This window comes from Geotrypetes seraphini, chromosome 6, assembly GCF_902459505.1.
Source record: "Geotrypetes seraphini chromosome 6, aGeoSer1.1, whole genome shotgun sequence".
Lineage (NCBI taxonomy): Eukaryota > Metazoa > Chordata > Amphibia > Gymnophiona > Dermophiidae > Geotrypetes > Geotrypetes seraphini.
Window position 1 is genome coordinate 42,899,774 of NC_047089.1, and position 24,260 is coordinate 42,924,033.

Here is a 24,260-nt window from a genome sequence, read left to right on the forward strand (position 1 = left end):
GGGGGCCAGAGTCTCTCACCCCATGGAAGATTGACAAGATCCACATACCATGGGCGATGCGGCCAGTCTGAAGCTACTAGAATCATCAGGCCGGGATGTATTGCTATCCAGCGGTGGACCCGACCGACCAGAGATCAATGAAGGAACATCATATAGGAGCTCATGAGCCAACCAGGGCCAAACCAAGGCTACCGGCCCTAGCTTCCTTGCTGTTCGTTTACTGAAAAAGTGCCTTGCCGAAGCCTACAAGTCCCTCTGGGGCTGACCCCAGTGCTGTAAAATCAGATGGAATGCCTCCTACGAGAGGGACCATGCTGCTTGGTCCAGGATTTGTTGGCCGAGGAAGTCAGACTGAACATTTTTAACTCCAGCCACATAGGCCACCAAGAAAGACAGAAGATGTACTTCCACCCAGTGAAACACATAGGATCCTTTGGCCCAGAGAGAGCACTAGAGCCCCCTTGTGATGTATGTACACCACTGCTGTGGTGTCAGAGAAACTTGCACTGCTGGTCCTTTCAGAAGGGGCTGGAGAGCAAGTAGCGCCAGCTGAATTGCCCAAAACTCCAGCTGATTAATCAACCAATGTTTTGGATCAGGAGTCCACTGCCCCTGAATGGAGTGGGCACCGTAGTAAGCCCGCAACTCAACAGGCTGGCAGCCATCATAAGAGTCATCTACTCGAAAATCCGAAGAATCCAGCCCTGGCAGAGAGCATCCCCATGAAACCACCAGCTCAAGTTGCTGCTAGCTGGCACCATACAGGGGAGTGGCATCTGAAGGAAAAAACTCTGCTGAGACCACCGAGATAGGAGGGCCCAGGGGATTGCCTCCAAGGAGATAAAAACAGGCTGAGGGAGCCGGATGGTCCAGGAGAATTCTGATCTGTCGATGAAAGTTCTGTCTACATGTCTTGAGAAGAAATACACGACCTTGTCTGGAGACGAAGAGAAGGCCCAGAAACTCCAGGGACTAGTAGGATGCCAAGTGTCTCTTCCTGAACTTGCTAACGCCTACAGCAGAGACATTATCGTCTCCACCGCACTTTTGTACTCTCGATGAGATGGAGCCCGGATCAACCAGTTATCCCAGGAAGGGCAGACGGACTTCCTTCTGGCGGAAAGCTGACACAACTACCATCACTTTGGCAAAAGTGCAAGGTGCCATTGCGAGGCCAAAGGGCAGAGCTGTGAACTGTAAATGTAGAAACCTGCGAGGCTCTAGGTACATTGGAATATGGAGGTAAGCCTCAGTGAGATCCAAGAACACTGCAAACTCTCCTGGAGAGACAGCAGTTATCACCATGTTCTGCACTGCCATTAGGAAAAAAAGAATTTGCAAGAAGTGGGTGACCGCCTTTAGATCCAGAATGTGTCTCCAATCCTCCAAACTTTTCTGGTATGATGAGGTATTAGGAGTATCTGCCTAAGACCGATTCGTGTTCTGGAACAGGTTCCATTATCCCGATGTCTAAGAGGCGTTGCAGAGTATTGTGGACTCTGGACTCCATTCCGGTCGACTTGCCTGAGTCCAGAAACTAAGCCAGAGGTGGGCAAAGGAGGACTAACTAGTGTCCGTCGAGTCCAGGGAGGATCTATATTTTAAATTTAATATAAGATTTAAACAATAATGCACAACATTTGCTGAGGAACTAGGAAGACATCGTATTATCAAACTACAACATACATTCCTGCACAATTTATTAGAATAATTTTATAATTGTTAAAAAAAAGAAGCAATTTCCTGGTTGTTCTAACCCAGGGGTGTCCAATGTCGGTCCTCGAGGGCCACAATCCAGTCGGGTTTTCAGGATTTCCCCAATGAATATGCATGAGATCTATTAGCATACAATGAAAGCAGTGCATGCAAATAGACCTCATGTATATTCATTGGGGAAATCCTGAAAATCCGACTGGACTGCGGCCCTCGAGGACCGACATTGGACACCCCTGTTCTAACCTATACTGGAACGGCCTCCTACAACACCTGCGTCAACTGGACATAGTAAAACTTTAGCAGAATGCTAAAGACTCATCTCTTTTCTTCAAGCCTATAATTCAAAATGCAAAGACATTTCTACTTCTTTAAACCTGCAATTCATTGTTCATGACCACTGAGAAATCTTGTTGTAAACTGCAATGAATCCCTGTTGAAACTCATGGTATAGAAGAAAATGTATGGTATGGTATATGGTGCTAGCCATACTAGTCAAAAAATTCAGCATAAGAATACAGATTATGCATATCTTACTACAATAATATACTGTAATCTGCTTTGGAGTCCATGCACAATATAGGCCACTGTGTACAAGTCAGGTTCATCTAATCACTAAAATACCCTTACAGCAGCATCAAGCTTGACAAATGCTTAAATCCTAATCCCTTATTCCCCTACTACTAGGTACAAAAAATAATGAGCATTTTCATCTCTAGTAAGATTATTAAAAAAAAAAAAAAAAACACCCTCAGATTTGTGTTCAATTGTACTTTCACAACTTCCTGTTACAAAACCAGGAAGCATCTCTTCCTTTACCTTTCCTCCTGACCAGTCCACACAGATGGTGATGTAGAAAATAATAAACCGAGACTGACGGTCAAAACTTCCTCCTTTAATGTCAGCACAGAAGTTATCTCTCAAAGCATTCAAGTGCAATGGCTGTACTATATTGCAGTAAACCACAAAACAATGCTCTCTAGGAGGGCAAGACAAGTCAGACAGATTATTCAAAGCTAGTATTGGGAGGAAGGGGGGGGGAGATAACCCATGCACTGAGATGATGCAGTTTGACAACTATTAGATTCTGGGGACAGTGCTGGATACCCAACAGGGGTCATGCATTAGTACATTAGGGACAACACTCATAACCTGATTAGACTGTAAGCTCTACTGAGCAGGGCCCGTCTCTTGAATGTTTTAATGTAGAGCACATACAATCCAAACCCCAGTTGATTAATGTATAGCACCTCATACATAATCAGTAGTAACCAAAGGAGGCCCAGCCTGGGAACTGCACTCATAAGCAAAGGGGGCCAGCAATACTACATCCTGAGGACAGCGGTGACTAGGAAAGTGGGGGAGGGGCCAGCATTACTACACCCTGAGGACAGCAGCGATCAGCATTATTACACCAGAATCATTAAAGGACCCCAACATGAAAGGGTACTATAAACAATACACGATGACATGAACCGTTAATATTGCATGCTAAAGGAGGGAACGGAAATAGTACACCTCAGGGAACATACCCCAGAAGGTGACAGAGCTGCTTAGATAGAACCTAACATCCTGAAAGCAGAGTCTCGCCATTACTGCCGCCCTTCAGCTACTCACCGATGCACAACTCCACCACGTAGGCGTAGTATGACCAGCACACCACGAGCGCGATAAAGAACACTGGCACCCAACCCAGCACCTTCTGACAGCACCTGAGGACGTGCGACGGCGCCATGACAACTCCGTGGCGTGGCGAGCCGAGCACCCCTTGCTCGAAACTCAGCGGCTGTCAGCGGCCCGCGCTCCCGAAGAGGTGGAGCGCATCCTTCTCATCCGGCGGCCATCTTGCGGCTGGCAGAAAGCGCCACGTACAGCCATAGCACAAACCAAGGCGCGAGATAATTATTTCATTGATTATACGACACAAAATAATGTATTAATCCAGTAAAAATAAGCCGGAAGAAGAAGGGGATGAGGCCGGGAGAAAGTAAGAGTACATGACAGTTTATTATTGTTTCTTTTTTTCCAGTGTTTTATTGCCAAGACCAGAGCAAGGATACCTTCAGCTTGCCTACTCAGGCATCTCGCACAGCGATCCCGTCTGTCATAACGGTGAATCTAGCACATTTTCTCCCACCCTCCCTTTGTCCAGCAATACGCTGAGTAATCGGGTAGTTTACAGCCTAGTTCTGATTGCTTTGGGCAATCAAAAGGATTGAGAGATGCCCAAACTCCACCCCCTCCCCACCCCCATAATACTAATACTAATTGTAATGCTATTTTTTCTATTAATTTTTCATAGTAATCCTGATTGTAAGCCCTCCAGGTAGGGTTACCATATTTAGTGATGTAAAATCCTGGATGCAGTGCCCCACCCTGTCTTTCTTAGGAATTGTTAAATATACAATATTGCAATAATCCAAAAGACTCAGTAACAAAGATTGTACCCGAAGTTTAAAAGCAGAAAACTCAAAATAGGGTCTAATGGTACGCAATTTCCATCATGTGTAATAACTCTTATGTACCACAGCATCTATCTGTTTTTTCATAGTCAGATACTGATCCAAAAGGACTCCCAATATTTTGTTGGTTGAATTGTATATAATGTAGAATTTATACTAATTGATGGCTCGTGAATGATCTTGTGCGGCGACACGACAAAAAATCTCATCTTATCAGGGTTAAGGTTGAGTTTGAAATCCTGCATCCAAGAGTTCATCAATTTCAAAAGACTCAATTTTGTGAGAAATATGGGATAGAACTGTACCACAAGGTATAATAATTGTAATATTATCAGCATAGCTGAACAGTTCTATACCCAGATTACTCAAGCTATAACCCAAGGAAGAGATATACATTAAATAATTTGGGAGAAATTGTGGAACCCTGAGGTACGCCACTCGCATTTTTCCAGTTAAATGAAAACTGATTGTTAAACTTAACCTGATAGTGTCTGGATTCCAAGAACCCTTTAAACCACAGAACATTGCCCTGTAGACTGAAAGCATCCAAACAAGCTAATAATTTGGTATGATCTACCAAATCGAAGGCACTGCTTAAGTCAAACTGAAGCACCAATGCACTGCTACCCTTGCTCAGTAGGCTATTTAGATCAGTGTTTTTCAACCTTTTTACACCTATGGACCGGCAGAAATAAAATAATTATTCTGTGGACCGGCATCGGGCCGTGGACCGGCGGTTGAAGAACACTGGGCTAAGTCGTAGCCGGACCCCGCCCCCATAATAGTACTAATTGCACCTTGCACATCCCGTGTCTCATTTGGAAACCTTCCCTCTGAGAGAAGGCTTCCGGTTTAGGCGCAGGATGCCCGTAGGAGCCACTGTCCGTGGCTTTGTGCACTGAATCAGTTAGGAAGAGGGAGCTGGCTCGAAGATAACGCCGCATCGATCGCACCGTGGACCGGTGGTTGAAGAACACTGTTTTGGGCCTGATGCACATGCTGGCCCTGTGGACCGGCAGGAAATTTCTGTGGACCGGCACTGGTCCATGGACCGGTGGTTGAAGAACACTGATTTAGATGGTATAATCAGATGTACACTGCTATACTCTGTAATTCGCTGTCTGTACAATTTCTCTTTATTGTAAACCGCCTAGAAGTCGCAAGATTGTTGGCGGTATATAAGAATAAAGTTATTATTATTATTATAATAATGTAGCCAACACTGCCTCAGTACTGAAATAGGTTCTAAAACCTGATTGGGAATCATGCAGTAGGGGGTGTTGCTCAATATATTTTGTTAGCTGGATTTGAACTAGACCCTCCGTGATTTTCATGAAAAAGGGAATGGATGCAATAGGTATATAATTTGATGGTAATGAAATAGATGATTCTTTGATGTTTTAATTATTGGCGTAATAATTATACTACCTTCCTCTTGTGGAAATATTCCTGCTTCTAGGTAGTCAGAAAGCCATTCAAATAATTTCAGTTTGAAACTTAAAGGGGCAGCTGCCATAAGGTTAGATGAGCAGGGGTTGAGCAGACAGTATGATTTAGCACATCTACAAAACAATTTAGAAAAATCATCCCATTCTGGATAATCAAATGTAGACCAATAGAGATCTGCATGAACATTTTCCATCATACTAAATTGATGGTGATTTCTTAACAAGACAAGCAAGAAGATCTTAAACTAAAAACCTTGGAACTGAAGAAATTTGCCTGGTCATTAGCAGATGTAGAGGTAACTATGAAGATTGTATTTTTTTAGTCACATTAAACACATTATTGACTAAGTGGAATAATTTTTTTTACGTTGGTACTAGACTTCCCTACTTTATCTGAATAGTAAGCTTTTCGCTTCTACCTTAGTAATGATTTATAATTTCTAATTTCCTTCCTCCATTTTTTTTATCTATGGGCAATTTTGATTTTAGCCATTTCTTCTCAAATGGCGTACTATTCGTTTTATCTCTAATAACTCCACATCATACCATTTATTGGAATTATCTGCTCATCTCTTTACAACATGTTTAGATACAATTTCATCTAAAATAGTGTTACTTAAAGTTTTCCAATTAGATGGGAATTCATAGATATCTACTGGTAGTAAATTGACTCGTTTCCAGAATTCAAGTGGGTTGGGTGATTTCCTGATGAGAATATCTTGTTTTTGTGATTTTTTTTCTAAATTGTATTGTTTAGTCCATCCCAATGAGAAATAATGAAGTGATCTGACCAAGATACAATTATCCTCATCAACTCCGCCCCATGATTCAGGGATGAATCACACCCGCACCCCTACATGTGTCAGTCCTATCAAGGTGGGGTACAGTATTCTATATTATCAAGCTTACAACATCTAACTAAAATCGTATGGATAAAGTAATTCCTTTTGCAAACACCCTATCCACATAAACATTGGTGTTATACTATTGTATATATAAATAGGCCTTATAATTTGATCCTGTGATGAGCTGACCACACCGAAAGAAATAAGTTATCAAAACTCTTCACTTCAAGCTAGACTGTTTCCATGCCCTCCTAAGAAAAGCTGTAACCAGTACAGACTTGGTTATTCCGGATTGTGCTCACAGGTCAAGGTTTTGAAGTCTGGGTGACCACATTAGAATCTCCTATGCTCTCATCTCTCATGCTTTCATTTTCAGCAATTCCACTTTCCAGTCGAGACATCTCCACCCCTGGATCAGAGAAATGGTTGAGTTTTAACCATGAGGCAGTATCTGTGACATCAGGCATGGTCCCCATTCCTTATCAGCCGAAAGTATCTTCATCCTTTCTTTACTGCACTTCACTCTAGCTGGGCCGCAAAAAGGGCATAGGAAGAGTCCCATGAAGTGGGAAAGATAGGGTACAGTTCAAGATTCAAAACAGGATGAAAAAAAACATGCAGGCTTTCTAAATAGTACATCTAGTAAATATATATTGCTTTCAGTAGGTCTAGCACTATCTTGTGTTTGCACATACTCAGTTACACACATAAATCAGTACTTCAAAAGTCCATTAAAAAAAATCTAAATCAGCAACAAGTCCATAATTGTAAAGAAAATAAAACAAATCAAACTAAAACTTTAAAGTCCAGTCTTTTGAATTTCACTCTGCCATTTTAGGCTGATGATCCCAGTGGCAATAGTAAATCAGGCAATCAGTCCTTTTGTGGTAGCCAATGAAGAAAAGTCCTGGTTCGTTATGTTGATCTATGTTAGGCCATAGCACTCAGCTAAGGACAATCTTTGCCTGATTTCAGGCACTTGTTAAGTCTCTTTCTCTGTAGTGGGGGAACTCATCCCTCCATAAATGGAAGTCCTCAACAAATGTTAAAAAGATGATTCTATCAAAGTACAAAAGTGCAAACAACAAAAAGAATTCATCATAGCCATCTTCATCATACTTTAATGTGGGCCTCATATTTGTATAGTAATTAATTCAGTCGTTTATTGCATTTAATAACATTTTCATATCCTTTCTCTATATTCACATATATATTCCAGGCTGGCATGCAATTTTCTTCCTGCTAACGCGGCTTCGTAAAAGGAGCCCTAAAATCCTGCAAACATGGACCGCTCTTCATCAGAAGAGGTGCATCTAATAAAGTGCCCATGTGGACTATTATACATAGCCCATACCTCCTGTGTGATTTGTATCTATATCCAGGAACATCTAAGCCATATACAGACAGGAAAGATGGAATCCCTGCAGGTTCAGCATTGGCAGGAATGCTCTCATTCTGATTTAAAATTTGTATTTTTAGAAGCCCCCAGCTACTTTGGGGAGATGACGTGCCCTGATTATTGTGGAGGAAAGATCAGCGGTGGATACATCGTTTGAAAATTATGCACTTGGCATGAATGAACTGGGAGGTGGAATGGTGGGCATTTTTGTGACATCTGTTTTAAGCTCACTACACCTGGACAGCTTTGAGAGTTTTCTTTTTAGAGCAATCAACAACAATTTGTCTTGTAATTTTTTTTTTTAAATTATTTTATTTTTATCCTTTTTCATTTCAACATCAAGAATTACAATCTTGAAAAGAGATCAGAAAATAAAAAAAAAAAAATACAAGAAAATTTTTAAATTTATACTAGAAAGTTCAATTAATTATTCAGTCCACCAATTTAGAATCAAGAGAGAAAATAAAATTAATTAATTGAATTTATTTTCTCGATTCTAAATGGTGGACTGAATAGTTGATTGAACTTTCTAGTATAAATGCAAAAATTTTCTTGATTTTCTCTTGTCTTGTAATTTTAAATTTTCCCAGGTTTAGTAGTTGAAAGGGTGGAGTGGGATATTTTTCTTTGTATTATTATTATTGATGGAATTTAAGTGCTTATATTGATTATTATTGTTTGTAAAATTCATGGCACTTGTATTAGTTTTGAAATTAATAAAGATTAAAAAAAAAGTAGTTGGGGAGGAGTTGCTTTGTGTCCTCCAATAGAATTTTTAGATGTCACCACAAGCGTTACTTGTGAAATTTTTTTAGACGCATTCAGTGCAAAGCATCAGTACATTTGATGGAAAGATGTTTTTAAGGCCTAGGTATTTATTGTAGGGCCAGTAAAATGTTCTTAGTTTTGCAGTTTAAAGTAACTAATGTTAGTTTTTATTGATTATAACTCATTTCTTCTCCAGAGTTACCATTTAAAGTTGACCACTACTGTAGTATGATTACTTCATTGTCACTTTTGGTGAAAAATGATCTATGAACATAGTGAATGTTTATTGTACACCTTTTGTGATGATATTTTTGTAATTCTTATCTGTTGGGATCTTAGTTTTAGGACTGTGTATAGATATATCTTCCAGACATGATTAATATATGACTATTCCTTCACTTTTTGTTGGATTAATGCTATACAAATGACAATAATAATGATATTGACAGGACTATGCCATTTTATTTTTCAGACAGTTTAAATTAGGCAAAATAAATGGACAAAGCATACTCATGATATAAGACCATGAAATTTGTTTAAAAATGACAAAACAATTTAAGTCATGATAAGACACCCCCCCTGGAAAAAAAAAGAATTTTTTTTTTTTTTCACAAGCAATCTGAATTAGAGGAAATAAGAGACAAACATTTTCTGAAATTTCTGCCTTTCTGGAAGAAGCAGATTTAAGAGAGACTGTCATAATATGAATTATACAAATTAAAGCTATTTCATCACTTTTAGAAAGTATGTAAACAGAGCATTTATTTCTAGTGAAGACTGAATCTTAACTCTTCTGTCATCCTGAAAGCATAATCCAGAAAATACAAGTTATACTGTAGAAATTAAACAGGCAAGCGGTTCATAATAAAAGTAGCCATCATCCTTATAGTACTCTCATCTGAACATTTTAACACAATATAAATTTGAAAAAAATATTCTCCTTTGCCTATTACATAATTTTTATTATATTAAACAGAGAAATCTGGTAGAAAGGTGGACTATAGTAAAATTAATGCAAGAAAACAGTTCTATTACATTCTTAGGTTACATATAAATTGAAAACAGGAGATGATTTATATGCCATCATTATAATTGATATGCACCTGTAAACATTTTCTTAAACGCATGTAAACAAAAGGCACTTGTCAAAATCTAAACAAATAGAATCTTGCAATACCATGCAACCAAGAAACAACAAGTAGTATTTTTCAAAATTCCTTCAGAAAGGACTTTTCCCAGTCTGTTTCCAGGCTTCTTTGGCACCTTTAATAGATTCTCTCTTCACACATTTCCAGTATCCTTCAATCCCTTGTTGTTGCGGTACCTGCTAAAAATATCCCAATATGAACTATTTTTATACTTTCTTAGAGATGCAGATGTTGGCTTAAGCACTTTTTCAGACTTTATAAAATTATTTCAGTGTTCAATGTGACAACTAAATGATGATAGCATGTATGTTTCATGATGATTTAAAAATATATTCATTCAGAAACGTTGCATTAGAGTAATTTTATAATTCTAATATTACAAACAAAAGTCATGAAGTTGAGAACTGAGGCCATTTATAGTTACCACAACTCCATTTTGCACTATCATAGTTTCGCAAATGAAAAACAACAACAACAACAAAAAAAACATTACTTCTCCCTGGACAAAAAAAGGTCCTTTGACCATAAAGAATGGCCTTTCATAAGATAGAAGAAAAAATTATTCAACTTATCTTCAGCTAATCGGTACACCGACGGTGGCCAGCATTTCACAAATCTGCTGCCTCAGGGTGTAGCACGACCGATCAGACTTTAAAGTGGGACGCTGAACGCGTCTCCTGCATCCTAACATCAGCGTCTCACTTAAAGTCTGATCGGTCGTGCTAACCCTGAGGCAGCAGATTTGTGAAATGCTGGCCACCGTCGGTGTACCGATCAGCTGAAGATAAGTTGAATAATTTTTTAGTTTTTCACAGCACAGCACAGAGTCTTCTCAATTCTGATGAAGGTTTTTTTTGCCAATGAGGTGACCGTTCAACCACCTTTAAGAAACCACTTTTTGTGGAGGTGGGAGGGCCCTTTTCTGAGGCTTTTTCCTTCTATTTAACTTGTTGTAGAGCCTGTGCTGTTTTGGTATCATACAATTTGACATCATGCATTAATTCAAGTGAAAGTGTTACTATCTATTACTTTAATTGGATGCCATCCTTTTTCCATATAGTGTTCCTCTGCATTTCCCCCAGGCATTCTTGAATTCCATCACCTTTTTGTCTTCACAACCTCCAGTGGGAGGGAATTCCAGGCATCCACTACCTTTCTGTAAAAAAGTATTTCCTGACATTGCTCCTAAGTCTCCCACCTTACAACCTTAACTCATAACCTCTAGTTCTACCTATTTCTCATATCTGGAAAAAAGTAGTAATATTCAAACTAATCTAAGTATTTTAAAGTATTTAAATGTCTGTATCATAGTTCCCCTATCTAGTGGCATAGTAAGGGGGGGAGGGGGTGGACTGCCCCAGGCACTGTCTTGGTGGGGGCGCCAGCACCTCTCAGCTTGCTGCTTGTGCCGGCCTGGCTCTCCTCTAAAATCACTTCCTGGTCACGGGACCAGGAAGTGACTTCAGAGGGAAAGCCAACACCAGCATGAGCAGGCCAGAGAAGCTGCTTGTGCTGGTGAAGATTTAAAAAGGTATGGGGGGAAAGTAAAACTAGTCTGTGTTACCTTTAAGCCACGATGAAGTCTGTTTCTCAAAACTCCAAGAAACTCTCCATGACTGAGGCAGTTGTCCCCATCTAAATCAAAGATCTTAAAGACAGTGTCCAATACATTTTTAGAAATTTCTTGTCCTGTTGCCACTTTCACAGCTCTCTTGAACTCCGCTAATTAAAAAAAAAAGTAAAAAAGAGAAAGACCCTTATTTGCATTACTTACTATATAAAACTTGTGTGACCACAGTCATGAAATTATAACACTGTTATTAGTAGATATGAAATCACAGTTCATCAAATCTTTGGCGTGTCATGAGAAGCATTACTTAGAAATGATTTCCTGTAATCTAACTGCTAAGTGCAGGGTTTAGTACTGACTTCTAGAGATGATATAAAATTTTCTTCCTCAAGACTGACAAATTTAACAAGCAAACTACTGTATTTTTCGCTCCATAAGATATTGGGAGAAGGCTTGTGGGCTGGCAACGTGCAATCACTGCATGCTGGCCCTTCCCTTCCTGGAGTTGCAGTGCAGTGGCGGCCAGCAGGGAGCAGCAGTGGTGAGCAGGTGGGCGGGGAGCAGCAGCGGGGGCGGACAGTAGTCAGCCCGCGTACCCCCAACAAGTGGGACATTTTAAAAAGGTACAACGGGGTGGGTGGGGGTGTTTAAAAAAGTTACCTTCACTTCATAAGACGTACTGAAATTTCCACCCAATTTTAGGTGGAAAAAAGTGCATCTTATGAAGCGAAAAATATGGTAATTTCTGCTTGTAGCGAGTCAACTTCCTAATACTAATACTTATAAGCTTGTTGAATTATTTATTACAGATAATCAACATTTAACAAATGTGGATTTTTTATATAAGAAATAAATATTGCTGCAAATTGCTTTTGATAAAAGGACAAATCTAAATTTGGTCAACTGGGAAGCTAGTGTTACTCAGGCTACTAAAATATTAGTACAGGAAATTTCATAGCAAAGCCTTGCATTTATTTAGCATTATTGAACCTTCCCTGTCTCCCTGAAGAATTTTATGTCCACATAGAACAATATGCATAATTATTATTAACAAGAGAGTCTGATCGGTTATGATGCCAAAACTGGCCCCAAATCCTTTTTCTACCCAGTTTCAACTGAAAGGCTATGCCTATGATTTCAGTTTCATCCAAACAGGAGTTGCCTCAACCTTCTGCCCACCTGTAGATGTTCTCTTTGGACTTATCTTATAATCCCTGGCAGTCTAGGGGTATATCACAAACTCAAGAAAGTAGAAATCCAATACCTATAAATGAAAAACTCTTCTACATAGTAACATAGCAAATGACGGCAGATAAAGACCTGAACAGTCCATTCAGTTGGCCTATAAGTTATACCCATTAAAAAAATAGATTGTTATCTCTTCTTTGATATTTCTGGGCCATAGACTGTAAAATCTGGTATTGTCCTATGTTCCAAATGCTGAAGTTGCCGTCCAAGCTCACTCCAGCCTATCCAACCATCCTGTTGGTTGCAGGATATCTACCGAAAAGTCTGGTCAGTAACATCCTCATGTTCCGTATTAGTGGAGCTCACATTGATGCCCATCCAAGCCCATGCTATACTGAATCACCATATATGGGACATGCAGGTCTGTCCAATATCGGCCTTAGTTCTTTAATTTATATCCTTCGTTTTCTAATTAGAGATCCTCTATTTTTATCACACACTTTTTTGAATTCCATCACCATTTTCCTCTCCACCACTTTCCTCGGGAGGGCATTCCAGGCATCTACCACCCTCCCCGTGATGAATAATTTCCTAACATTGCTCCTAAGTTCTCCTCCCTGTAACCTCATATTATGCCCTTTAGTTTTACCATTTTTTCTTCTCTGGAAAAGATTTGGTTCTATTCCAGCCCTTTTAGGTGTGAACCACCTAGAAGTCATCTGACTATGGCGGTATAGAAGAATAAAGTTATTATTATTATTAATGCCTTTCAACTATTTAAACATCTATCGTATCTCTCCTGTCCCTCCTCTCCTCCAGAGTATACATATTTAGGTCTTCCAGTCTCTTCACATACTTCTTTTTGTTCAAACCTCTTAACCATTTTCGTTGCCTTCCTCTGGACCGCTTCGTCTTTTTATATCCTTCGCCAGATATGGCTTCCAAAACTGAACACAATACTCCAAATGCGGCCTCACCAATGACCTATAGAGGGGCATTAACACCTCCCTTCTTCTGCTGGTTACTCTTCTTTCTATACAGCTTACCATCCTTCTGGCTACAGCCACCACCTTATCACACTGTTTAGATGCCTTTAAATCCTCAGACACAATCACCCCAAGGTCGTTTCTCCATCTGTGCTTATAGCCTCTCACCTCCCAGCACATTCGGTTCCCTCAGATTTCTACCCCCCCCAAATGCATCACTCTGCACTTCTTCGTATTGAATTTTAGTTGCCAGATGCTAGACCATTCTTCCAACTTTTGCAGATCCTTTTTCATGTTTTCTACTTCCTCCGGGGTGTCTACTCTGTTACAAATCTTGGCATCATCTGCAAAAATGCTAACCTTACCTTCTTTTTTTTTTTCCTTTTTTTTTTTCTTGAGTTTTTTGAAAAAATATAAGAAACAGTTCAAGTACATGGTATCAAAATATAAAACAAAACATTTAGAATAACAAATATTCAGTTACATTGAGCAATGTAGAATTGAATCGTTTTAAAAGATCTAAAGTACTAGGACTGTTCATGAAAAAATAATAAAAGAAAAGATAAGAGGAAAGAGAAATTGAAGGAAGAAAGAAAAAGAATAAAATGAGGAAAAAGATGAAGATAAAGAAAAAGAAGAGGAAGAGGAAGAAGAAGAAGAGAGGAGTGTCTATGAAATAGATTGAACATATGAGTCTAGGAATTTCCAGGGTGATTTACATTGTATCAAATTTTTGGAAAGTCGAATTATATTTTTCTTTTCATAAGCATATGATTCAAATTTATGATACATGCTCAAAGAATTCCACCAGAAGGTATAGTTTAGTAATGAAGAGGACTTCCAATTTTTCAAGATGTGCATAAGGGCAGTCACAAACATTGCATCAATGAGTTTAGGAGGACAGTTAGACTGTGTAAAACAAGGGTGTTGAGATCGGAGAATTATAATGTCAAAGGAAATTTCTTCTGAACAATTGGTAATAGACTTTATGGTGTCCCAAATGCACGTCCAAAAGGAACGAACTTGAGCACAGTGGAAAAGCATGTGATCAAGAGTCCCAGCTTCTTTCATACAATTCCAACATATAGAGTTTTGTTTTAGGTTAGCTTTCCACATCCGAAAAGGTGTCCATACCGCATTCCACATAATGAAGAACATTGATTGTGAGACTCTGGATGATAAAAGAGGTCGGTTTGTCGAGGACCAAAAGAGTTCCCAGTCAACATCAGAAAGTGAGGTTGTCAGCATAGATTCCCAATGTTTCATGGAATGAGAGGAAAATGTAAAAGAGTGATCTCTTAGAATACTATAAAAGAGAGATATCGCTTTACCTTTTGATATAGCCAATGTGGACCAGTGATACAAAGTGTGAATGGATGTCATATAATCAAAGCGTATAGACATAGAAGATAACATCTCAGTTAGAGAAAGCCACTGTGAGTAAGCAGAAGGAGACAACGAGTAAGTAGAGCAAATTGTGACAAAGGGAACAAACGAAGTGAGAGTGGTTATCTGATGGAGAGACCACAAACCAGCCCGCTGCCACCTCTTCCATGAAAGAGATTTACTATTGATTTGGATTTTGGGGTTATTCCAAATGGACAAGAGTGGACTGTCTTTAATTGAAATCTCTGCGATTGTGTCTAGTATATGAAGGGCATGCTGCGTTGCACTCAATAAGGAGTATTTTCTCAAGAGTTTGGGTACTGGTACCGTCAACAAGCATGAAACATGTAATGGTGCACATAAAAATCATTCCAGGTCAAACCAGGTTGGTGAGTCATGGGTACTAGGGTTAGTAATCCAGTAGGCTCCATATTTGGCCAATGATGCGATATAGTAAAAATGAAAATCTGGTACATTCAGACCCCCATTAATTTTAGAGGCTTTCAGCTTGTCTAGAGCAATACGAGGTTTTTTGTTATTCCACACAAAGTCAGATATTTTCTTATTCAACCAGTGAAAAAATTTCTTCTTGCATAAGGAGGGAAGCATTGAGAGGGTATAGTTTATCTGAGGAGTAAGGGTCATTTTGATGGAAGCTATTCTGCCCCACCATGAAAGAAAGAGTGGAGACCAACGAGACAGGGTGTTGAGAACTAAACTTTTAATTTTAGATATGTTTAGATCTTGAGTTTGAGACGGATCTTTATGTATTAACACTCCCAAGTATTTTACAGCTCCGTGTGACCACGTGAAGGGAAATTGGGCGAGGTCTGAGGGGTAAATGAGATCATTAAGAGGGAAAATTTCTGATTTTTCCCAGTTAACTAAGTATCCAGAAAGCTTGGAGTAATGAGAGACAATATTAACGAGTGAGGGAAGGGAAGCAACAGGATCTCGGATAAAGAGAAGGACATCATCAGCGTATGCTGCTAATTTGATATGACAATAAGTGGTTTCAATTCCTGTTATTGTTGGGCATTGTCGGATAGCAGAGAGGAGAGGTTCCAACGCTAAGTTAAATAGCAGCGGCGACAGAGGGCAGCCCTGGCGAGTACCTCTATGTAGGGAGAATTTATTGGAGAGAGAGTTATTAATTAAAATGCGAGCTGTGGGTTGATGATATAAAGTTTTAATCCAATTTGTATAGAACGGGCCAAAGTTGTACCACTTTAAAATTTGGAATAGAAAAGGCCATTCAACTCGGTCAAAGGCCTTTTCGGCATCTATGGCCAAGCCAATTACGGGATCTGAGAGTGTTTTAGCATGGGCATTAATATGATGAAAGAGGTGTATATTGTCTCCTATAAACCTTTGTTTAATAAACCCCGTTTGATCTTTGTGAATAAGAGAGGGGATCACTTTGTTGAGTCTCAGTGCAAGAAGTTTTGCCATGATCTTGTAATCTAAATTAAGAAGAGAAATGAGGCGAAAGTTTTTAACCAAGGTAGGGTCTCTGTCAGGTTTGGGAATGACTACTATAGTGGCCTCAGTGAAGTTGAATTGTTTGTCTGGATCAGAGTGGAGGAATTCATAGTAAGAAAGAAGATGAGGAGCCAGAAGATTACGAAACTGCTTAAAAAATTCATTGGTAAACCCGTCAGGACCTGGGGCTTTGCCGGTAGGTATAGATGATATTGCGGCTTCTATCTCAGATACAGTAATGGGAGAGTCCAGTTTTAATTTCACAGAGTCCGATAAGGTCGGATGAACCAAAGAAGCAAGAAAAGAATCTATCCTCGATTCTGAAGCAGAAAAATCAGATTTATATAAAGTAGTATAGAAGTTTTCAAACTGAGAAGAGATCAGAGACCGGGTTTTAACCATCTGTCCCAATGGGTTTTGAATGGCTGTGATATGTAGACGTTTGGATTTAGTTTTAAGATATCTAGCCAAAGGGCGTCCCATAAGGTTATCTCCCATATAATGTCCAGAGGTTGAGATAAAAATATCTCGTCTAGCAGTACTGGAAACTAAAGTGTTAAATTCGTATTTAAGATTTTGTATACGTTGAAAAATGGATGAATCATGTAAGTGGGCAGACATATGTTGTAGTTCTAACTCTTTGATAGAAGATTCTAATTCTTTCTCTTTTTTCATGGATTGTTTCTTTTTCCAAGAGGCAAGATTGATAAGTTCACCCCTAAGGGAGACTTTATAAGCCTCCCAGACAATAGATGGGCAAATTTCTGGATCTTTGGAGTTAAGTTCGAAGAATTCAGCAGTGAAAGATTGAATTTTGTCAGCTATTTCTGAGTCTAAGAGTAAAGCATTGTTTAGTCTCCAAGAAGAAGATTCTTTGCGAGGGGCAGAGATAAGTAGGTGTAGGGAGGTGGCTGTAAGAGAAATTGGGTGAATAACATTGTTTGCCAGGTCCTGAATGAGAGAGGAGGATATAAGAAAGAAGTCTATTCTTGAGTAGGTATTATGAGGTGGTGAAAAGTAAGAGTATTCTCTACCTTTTGGATTAAACAAACGCCATGGATCTGCAAGGGAGAAGGCATCTTTGAAGGCGTGTAAGGCTGTGAATGACTTGGATTTGGAGGGTTTGCAAGAAGATGATCTATCAATATAAATATCTTGAATTTGATTGAAATCGTCTCCAAGTACTAAAGAGCAAGAACTGTATTCTACTAACGCCACCTGAAGATCTTGAAAAAATTCTGGGTGATCTAGGACTGGAGCATAAATGTTAAGGAACACAAAGTTCACTGAGTGCAACGCAGCGTGCACCAAGCACCATCTTCCATCCTTGTCCGTCGTAGAAGAGTGAATTATAGGAGAGAGTTTATCATGAAAAAATATTGAGACTCCATTTTTCTTACGTTGGGTCGCAGGAGAATAAAAGTGAGAGGAGTATCCCTTTAATTGAAATTTTAAGGCAGCAGCGAGAGGTAGGTGAGTCTCTTGTAAAAAAACCACATCAGGGTGCTTATTAAAAATATAGTTAGCTATCTTTTTCCTTTTAATGGGATGATTTAGTCCATTCACATTAAAAGAAAAAATATGCAAGTCAGCCATAATCTTTTAAATACATTAATATATTGCAGTATATTTTGCACATGTTCAATATGTGTATATAGTAAAGAGAATGTTTGAGGAAGACACTCCTGTCAGAAAGTAAAAGAAAGAGCGTAAAGGTAGAAGAGAAAGAGTAAAAAATGTCATCACAAAGGATCACATTCTCATACATAGAGTTAAAATTTTTTTTTTTTTATGGATGCTCCTGTGAGTACAAAGATATAACACAAATGGGAAAGCTAGCAAAGAACCCCACACCCATACTATATCAATAACTTGAAAATTGGTGTGCTTATTAATATTAATATTTGCGATATAACTGAGAAACAAGTGAGTATGTTTGCAGCAATTCATGTCAGTGCATTTTTAAAGATTCCAGAAATGCAATTAAGTCATTAGGGTCAGTATATGAAGATGTGCGGTTGTTGTAGGTCACTTTCATCGTTGCTGGGTACATAAGACCAAATTTGGCTCCTATATCTTTAAGCTCTTGTCGATGGGAAAGAAATGCTTTTCTCTTCAAGGCCGTGGATTTGGCCAGGTCTGGAACTATAAAGAACTTTCTACCTTGGTGGAGGAGTTGAGGTTTAGATTTTGCTGCTGTTGTGAGGATCTGTAATGTGTGTTGAAATCTGAGGAGTTTAGCCACAATAGGCCTGGGAGAAGATGCATGTGCAGAGAGGTGAGACGGCACGCGGTGAGCATGTTCTATTTCCAGTGGAGGTGAGAAGACGAGACCCAGGGTAGCAGGCAGGAAAGCAGAAAGAAAGGCAACCATATCAGAGCCCTCCGATAATTCAGGTAGCCCAATAATTCTTAAGTTGGATCTTCTGCTGTGATTAGAAAGATCTTCATAGTCTCTTTGTAAAGTAGTGATCAGTTTGTCATGTTTAGTTACCGTTTCTTGTAGTGAAGATATGACAGATGTTTTTTCCTCTAGGACGTCCAAACGGTGTCGGGCATCCACAAATTGGGAATTAATTGCCTCAATCTCACCCCTTAAAAGTTTGATTTCATCAACCTGTTTTTGAATTATGCTCCGATTTGATCTTATTTCTTTCAGGAGCAAGTCTAATGAAGCCTCATCGTTCTTCGACGCCGTTTTCTCTGGCGTGTTCAGATCAGATTTCTGCTTCTTCCCTCCGATCAACACAGGTGGAACAGTTTCGTTTTTTGTCGATTTTGTAGGTGACATAGTGACTCATGAAGTTATATTTTGGCGAAATCGCGAAATTTTGTGTTTTTTTTTTTTTGTTCCCAAAAATAAGCACTTTATAATCAGTTTCGGGTGTGGGTGAAGAGGAGTAGTTATTTCATGTTTGTGGTTCCCGCGGTAATCAAGCCACGTCTCTTAATGATGTTGGTCTAGATTGAGGCGGTTAGTTTGTTGTTTATAGGAGGATTTCCGCGTTTGTTGTGAAGTCTTAAAGAATCAGTTACCGAACGGCTGCGCCGTTGAGCTGCCCAATTTAAAGTTTCCCGGCAGGGGCTGGGGGGCGGAGCAAGCTCGCACGCCCGGCCCAGCAGTAGGATCAGCGTCGACTAAAGCAGGGCAGGCAGCCGCTGAAAGAGACGTCCCGTCGGGTTGGTTCGGGGTCGCGAGGGCTGTCCCTAAGCAGCAATGGCTGCTAGATGGCTCCTCTGCTCGAGCTGCCCAATTCAAAGTTTCCCGGCAGGGGCTGGGGGGCGGAGCAAGCTCGCACGCCCGGCCCAGCAGTAAGATCACCTTACCTTCTAACCCTTCAGCAATGTCGCTGACAAACATATTGAACAGAATCGGTCCCAACACTGATCCTTGAGGCACTCCACTACTCACCTGACCCTCCTCTGAGCAAATTCCATTTACCACTACCCTCTGGCATCTTTCTAATCAGTTCACCACTTTAGGCCCTAACTTCAGTCCATGTAGTTTGTTTAAGAACCTCCTATGAGAAACCGTGTCAAAGGCTTTGCTGAAATCTAAGTAAATTATGTCTAGCGCATGTCCTTTTTCCAATTCTCTGGTCACCCAGTCAAAGAATTCAATCAGATTAGTTTGGCACGATTTACCTTTAGTAAACCCATGTTATCTCGGATCTTGTAATCTATTAGATTCTAAGAATTCCACTATCCTTCAGCAATGTTTCCATTATTTTTTCAATAACTGAAAGTAAGGCTTACTGGCCTGTAGTTTCCTGCTTTATCTCTGCAACCACTTTTGTGAAGAGGGACCACATCTGCTCTTCTTCAGTCCTGTGGAACCTCTCCCAACTCTAAAGATTTATTGAACAAATCTTTAAGAGGACCTGCCAGAACCTCTCGGAGCTCCCTCAATATCCTGGGATGGATCCCGTCCAGTTCCATAGCTTTGTCCACCTTCAATTTTTCAAGTTGTTCATAAACACTTTCTTTTGTGAATGGTGTAGTATCCATTCCATACTTAGGGGTAACTTTGCTGACCAATTGCGGTCCTTCTCCATGTTTTTCTTCTGTGAACACCGAACAGAAGTATTTGTTTAGCACATTTGCTTTTTCCTCATCACTCTCCATAAAGCGGTTCATACCTTCTTTCAGTCTCGTAATTCCATTATTTTGTCTTCCTCCTTTCTCTAATATACCTGAAAACCTTTTTGTCTTCCTTTCTTATATTTATAGCCATTTGCTCTTTCGCTTGCGCTTTCGCCAGATGTATCTCTCTTTTGACTTTTCAGTTTCATCCGATATTCCTTTCTGTACTTCTACTGTACAAACTCATATATACAGTATATTAAAAAAAATTGTAGATGTGAAAACAAAAAATTCTCAAATATACTAAACCCCCAGAAGTATTATTGTATTCTCAAAAAAAGCAATAAACCAGGGTTAACATAAGCTTAAAAATGAGGAGGAAAAGGCCTCAGAACTACACCTCTACCCTACAGAGACATGGTAGGTTAAAACGGAGTAAAGGGAACCTCACTGGCAAAAACCTCCCCTAATGAGCTTAAATATGTAGCCCTGTGTATTGCCTTTGCACCGAGAGGCTGTGCCTCTTTTGACTCTGGGTAAGACACCTAATCCTCCATTGCTCCAGGTACAAAATAAGTACCTGTATATCTATAAACCATTTTGAGTGTGGTTGTATAACTAGAAAATGCAATATACAAGTCCCAATTCATTTTCCTTCCCCTTATTGTTAAATATAGAAGATGAGCAGAAAATTTAGTTTATCTTAATGCAGATCAATCACATTGAAAATGGCCAACGTTTCGCTTAAAATGGTTTTGCCTGGGAGCTGCAGAGGAGCTCAAGGAAAAAACATTCAAACAGGGTAAAGGGTCATGGACTTTCTATCATGTAACCAAAGTGGCACTTTCTCTGTCCCTACTGGGCTAACAATCTATTTTTTATACCTGGGACAATGGAGAATTAGATGATTTGCCTAGAGACACAAATAACTACAGTGGGAATTGAACCCAATTCTCCATGTTCTCAGCTCACTGTACTCATCCACTAACAACGAGGGGATGGGGAGGCAACACCTCACTCAGTGGACACTAAAGAGCACAACTGCAGGAAGCAGGCATGAACTGTGCTCTTCTAGGTCTGGTCCAAGAACTGGGAAATCTGGCTGCAGCACTTATGCTTAACCTTGCTTTGTAGCCACAGCCTATAGAGTGAAGAACTAGGTCATGAACCAGGAACATCAGCCTGAATAACTACCATCTGCAAGAGACAGGAAAAAATTCTGGAACTTTCCACTGAACACCAGCAGGTTATACTGAGGAGTTCACTGGAAATGATCAATTTTCTCTATTTCTATCTGCTGGTAGGAAGGGATAACATCCACTTCTTCAGAATCCTACAGCCCTACTAAAGGAAAGGAAATTATTAGGGAAGACAATTTCACCTTTTAAAAACTAATCATATAAACCAGTTAATAAAAGTAGCATAGTATCATTTATTTGAATTATGCTTAAGTCATACATTCTCTCCATTGTAAGCCTTTTGGATTCATATACTTTTAGTCCATCAACTATATGAAGTAAGGTGAGTACTTACCCAATTTTACAGCTCGATTGGCCACAGTAAACATTTTCATTGTGATAGAAAAATCCTCAAGGTTGTTCATAAAATGGTAAAAATTCTTGAATTCTTCCAAGCTAATACTCTTAAAATAGAAAATATTTCAATAGGTTACTATTAGGGGCATAATCAAAAAAACTAAAACGTCCAAAAAACTGCCTAAGTTGGTAGTTGGACGTCCTAATTGCTGGGACATCCAAGTGCCAATAATTGAAACCATTTTCTTGGATGTCTAGTGAGACGTTTCACCCGCTGTGCAGCCAGAGTTCAAAGGGGCGTATTAGGGGGTGTGCTTTGGGCAGGCTATATTTGGACATCTTGCAGTAATAATTAAACCTTCTGCAAAATGCCCTGGATAGAACTTACACATTTTGGGCTATATCTCTTTTGGAAGCTACTAAGGCCCAAAAAGGTACCCAAACTGACCAGATGACCACTAGATACATTAAGGTATGACCCACTCCACTGCTCACTAACCCCCTCCCACCCTCAAAAATCTGAATGAAAGAGTACATATCTGTCTCTAGAACAGCAGCATTTGGTATGGGAAAGCCTAGTAGAGTATCACACAGGTGTCTCAAGAAACCTGGTGGATGGGGTAGTGAACCACAGAGAAGAGGACCCAGGCCCATTAGACACTCTAACCACTACATTTATGGTGTTAAGTATGAGCTCAACAAAACCTTGCTACACTGCCATATACTGTAGATACTCCTGCAGCCATAAGGGCTATTGGGGCGAAAGGTAAATATAGTAGGTTTTGGGGGAGTTTTGGAGGGCTCAGCATAAATTATAAGGGATATATAGTGAGATATATATCTGGCACTCTTTATGTGAAGTTCACAGCAGTGCCCTCTAAGGTGCCCCACTGCTCTGTTGGCATGTCTATGCAGCCAGTCCATTAGAATGGTGGCCCCTTCCATGTCTAAATGGTGCTGATTTGGACATTTCTAACTTTGACATTTTTGTGGTCGAAAATGATGAATAAAATTAGACATCCTGGTGGTCTATACATTTTGGTGGCCAAGAAGTCCAAGTACAGTAGGTAATTAAAAAAAAAATATTTTAGAATGTAGCACTGTAGAATCTTTAACAGCTGATACCGAGACAGCTTGTAAATTATTACATTGGGTTTCAATAGCATTTAGTCGTTTATCCAAGCAAACTAAATTAGAATCCACATTTTCAAGCTGTCTCGGTATCAGCTGTTAAAGATTCTACAGTGCTACATTCTAAAATAGAATATATGGAGAATATGAATAGAGCGAAAAATCTCCGCTTGGTCAATTTTCCAATAACTCATTTACTGTCACCTGAAATTTTATTAAGGAAGTATTTCAAAGAAGTACTGGGAATGGCCAATGCGGAGAATTTTCCAATAAATAATTATTATTATAGTCCTCCAAAAAAAACTTGAATCTGCCCAGGAGGTGGACCATCTGACCACACCAGAGGTAAACTTGACTGAATTTTTAGAAGATACACAGGATGTGATTCAGAGTCGGTCCACCCTGGTAATAACATGCTTGAGAGAGATGGACAAAATGTTAATAATGAGACTTTACTTTAAAAATAGGTTAATGAAATTTTGTGGGGATTTGGTTAGGATTTTCCCAGATGTATCCAGGATCACTCAAATGAGGAGGAAGGAATTTCTGAAATTGAAGGATAGAGTTTTGGCCCTAGATGCATCTTTCTATCTGAAATTTCCGTGTAAATGTCTAGTTAAGTTAAATGATGTTGAGTATGCTTTTTGGGATCCAATACAATTACAACAATTTTTGGTTGCAAGAGAACAGAAATGAGAAAAGAGATTTGTTTCATTTAGCTGAGAAAATGAGGAGAAATTAGAATAACAATATCCCAATTTAAGGAATGATTCAAGGTTCTTAGTTTGAACCGAGAATTATTGTCCTTTATTTTCCTGAATTTATTTGATAGAAATAGCAAGAAGTGTTCCCCATTAATGTGGGCTTAAAAGGAATTATGTATGTATAGTTTGATTATGCACTGATTTATTTACTTATTTTCCTTTTTTCCTTTGATTTATTGGATATTGTAAATGTATTCAAAATTTATTAAAAAAAAAAAATATTTGGATGTCCCATTCGAAAATGGATGCTTTTGTGCTTCTGACTTCAGATGTTTAGTGGGAAACGTCCAAAGTCAGACTTAAGATGTCCTTTTCAAAAATGGCCCTCCATGTAAATCATGGACAATGAAAA

At 39.4% G+C, this 24,260-nt stretch overlaps 2 protein-coding genes across 9 annotated transcripts in view; both read right to left on the reverse strand.

Annotated features, from left to right (window-relative positions):
- The window catches only part of ZDHHC20 (zinc finger DHHC-type palmitoyltransferase 20), a 112,998-nt gene extending 109,125 nt beyond the window's left edge, over positions 1–3,873 (reverse strand). For 2 of the 7 annotated variants that reach the window (XM_033950567.1, XM_033950568.1), the window contains exon 1: positions 2,533–2,927. Coding sequence is in view for 2 of the 7 variants with exons in the window: in XM_033950562.1 (XP_033806453.1) it covers positions 3,331–3,448 (118 nt within the window). In the remaining 5 variants the exon portion in view is untranslated. Of the gene's footprint in view, positions 1–2,532; positions 2,928–3,245; positions 3,265–3,330; positions 3,635–3,773 lie in introns of those variants that run through there. The other 5 variants (XM_033950565.1, XM_033950562.1, XM_033950561.1 and 2 more) reach the window with 5 other exon arrangements.
- Positions 3,874–9,072: 5,199 nt separating this feature from the next.
- Positions 9,073–24,260, reverse strand: part of MICU2 (mitochondrial calcium uptake 2) — a 241,111-nt gene continuing 225,923 nt past the window's right edge. Inside the window, exons 10-12 of one of the 2 annotated variants that reach the window (XM_033948674.1) lie at positions 22,012–22,120; positions 11,348–11,505; positions 9,073–9,959 (exon numbers count right to left, since the gene is read on the reverse strand). In XM_033948674.1, the coding sequence (XP_033804565.1) occupies positions 9,855–9,959; positions 11,348–11,505; positions 22,012–22,120 (372 nt within the window). In that variant the 3' untranslated portion in view covers positions 9,073–9,854. Of the gene's footprint in view, positions 9,963–11,347; positions 11,506–22,011; positions 22,121–24,260 lie in introns of both variants that reach the window. The other variant, XM_033948672.1, reaches the window with a different exon arrangement.